Below are 1,489 nucleotides of genomic sequence, written 5' to 3' on the forward strand. Positions count from 1 at the left end.
CTCACCTGTCCTGTCTCTCTCACCTGTCCTGTCTCTCTCACCTGTCCTGTCTCTCTCACCTGTCCTGTCTCTCTCACCTGTCCTGTTCGGCTGCTTTACCGTCCTGCCGCTTCCTGTTTCTTTTCTCTTCAGACACAACCAGCGCCTGCTGGATGTGCAGAAGGACGCAGTCCACAAGAATCGCTGTCATGTGCGCTTTCCAGAGGTCTTCTCCAGCTTCCCCTACAAAGTCAACGTGACAGCAGTCAACGCCTTGGGCAAAGCGTTCACCACCATCTCGTTTGAGGAGTCCAGTATAGGTAAGACGTGTTTTGTTCTCCTCCAACGCCTTCAGCTGGTGTGTGTCAAAGCAGGTGTTCAGATATCAAATGAACTGACAGGTGTTCACTGCTGGAGCTGCACGTCCATGTTGAATAAAGGTTTTTATTTTTACAGTCTGATTGATGATGACAAATGTTGAAAATCTCACAAATACGTCCCCCGAGTCCGTCCAGGTCGCCCAACATGAAAGTTTACCAACAGCGCTTCCCTGAGCTCAGCTCACGGGCAAAGCGAAGAGTCTGTTCCCACACAGACTGACAAGCGTTTGGCAAAGGACAAAAAGAAGCCCAACACAGAGTGTCAGGGATGCCAGCCCTGGAGCAATGTTAATGCATTTGTTTGACCACAGATGACTGATTTCATTCACTTCTGGTTCCCTTTGGAGTTTGCTGCACACACAGCAATGCTTGGTGCCAGGAAGACAAAGAAAATTGAATTTTCATTGGCCAAATAAATGTCACCCAGCTGATAGGAGAGTGCACAGCTTTTTTTCTTTTTTCTTTAACCAACTGCAGAGTCCATTAGCGAGAAACCCACTGACTGTGCAGCCATGTCATTACCAAGGCGCTGGATAATAAACAATCAACCTCTTAACCTTTTCTGCTGCAAACAGTATTTAATTGAGGCTTGGACAGGATGTGACAGTCACAAATCAGGGCTCTGGTTTCTCACTCTGCCTCAGCCAAAACCAGCTGCTAGTTAAGCATATTGTAGTCATATTTCATGTAAACATTATCCTGAACAGTCGGCTCCTTCACTGACATTTGTTTTTTTCCTCTGAATTACAGCCTTAAAGGCCATGTGGCACGTAGTTTAAAAAAGAGAGAAAGGTGACGTTTTCTTGTTCATGTGTGGCTGCAGAGGGCCGCATGCTAACAGCAGCTCTCCTCAATTCACAAGCAACTCCGACTGGAAGGCAGTGAAGAGGAGGAATTCATTTTAAAGGAGGAATGAGAAGTACTTTGATAGATAAGGGGAAGTGCTGCCAGCAGTCCTCGGCTCTGTTGTATTGCTCAGAGCGCGATACGGGTGTGCATGACGCACAAACACACACACACACACACACACACACACACACACACACACACACAGCAGCGGGCCGCGAGCGACTGGAGTGTGTCGGTGGAGAGGGTTAGGCACTGCGTGTGTGTGTGTGTGTGTGTGTGTG

At 48.0% G+C, this 1,489-nt stretch overlaps 1 protein-coding gene across 1 annotated transcript in view; it reads left to right on the forward strand.

Moving 5' to 3' along the window:
* The window catches only part of cntfr (ciliary neurotrophic factor receptor), a 220,341-nt gene that overhangs the window by 186,286 nt on the left and 32,566 nt on the right, over positions 1-1,489 (forward strand). Inside the window, exon 6 of the mRNA XM_008287968.1 lies at positions 133-299. Coding sequence (XP_008286190.1) covers positions 133-299 — 167 coding nt within the window. The remainder of the gene's footprint in view (positions 1-132; positions 300-1,489) is intronic.

Source organism: Stegastes partitus, unplaced genomic scaffold (assembly GCF_000690725.1).
Source record: "Stegastes partitus isolate 25-593 unplaced genomic scaffold, Stegastes_partitus-1.0.2 Scaffold531, whole genome shotgun sequence".
NCBI classification, from domain to species: Eukaryota; Metazoa; Chordata; class Actinopteri; family Pomacentridae; genus Stegastes; species Stegastes partitus.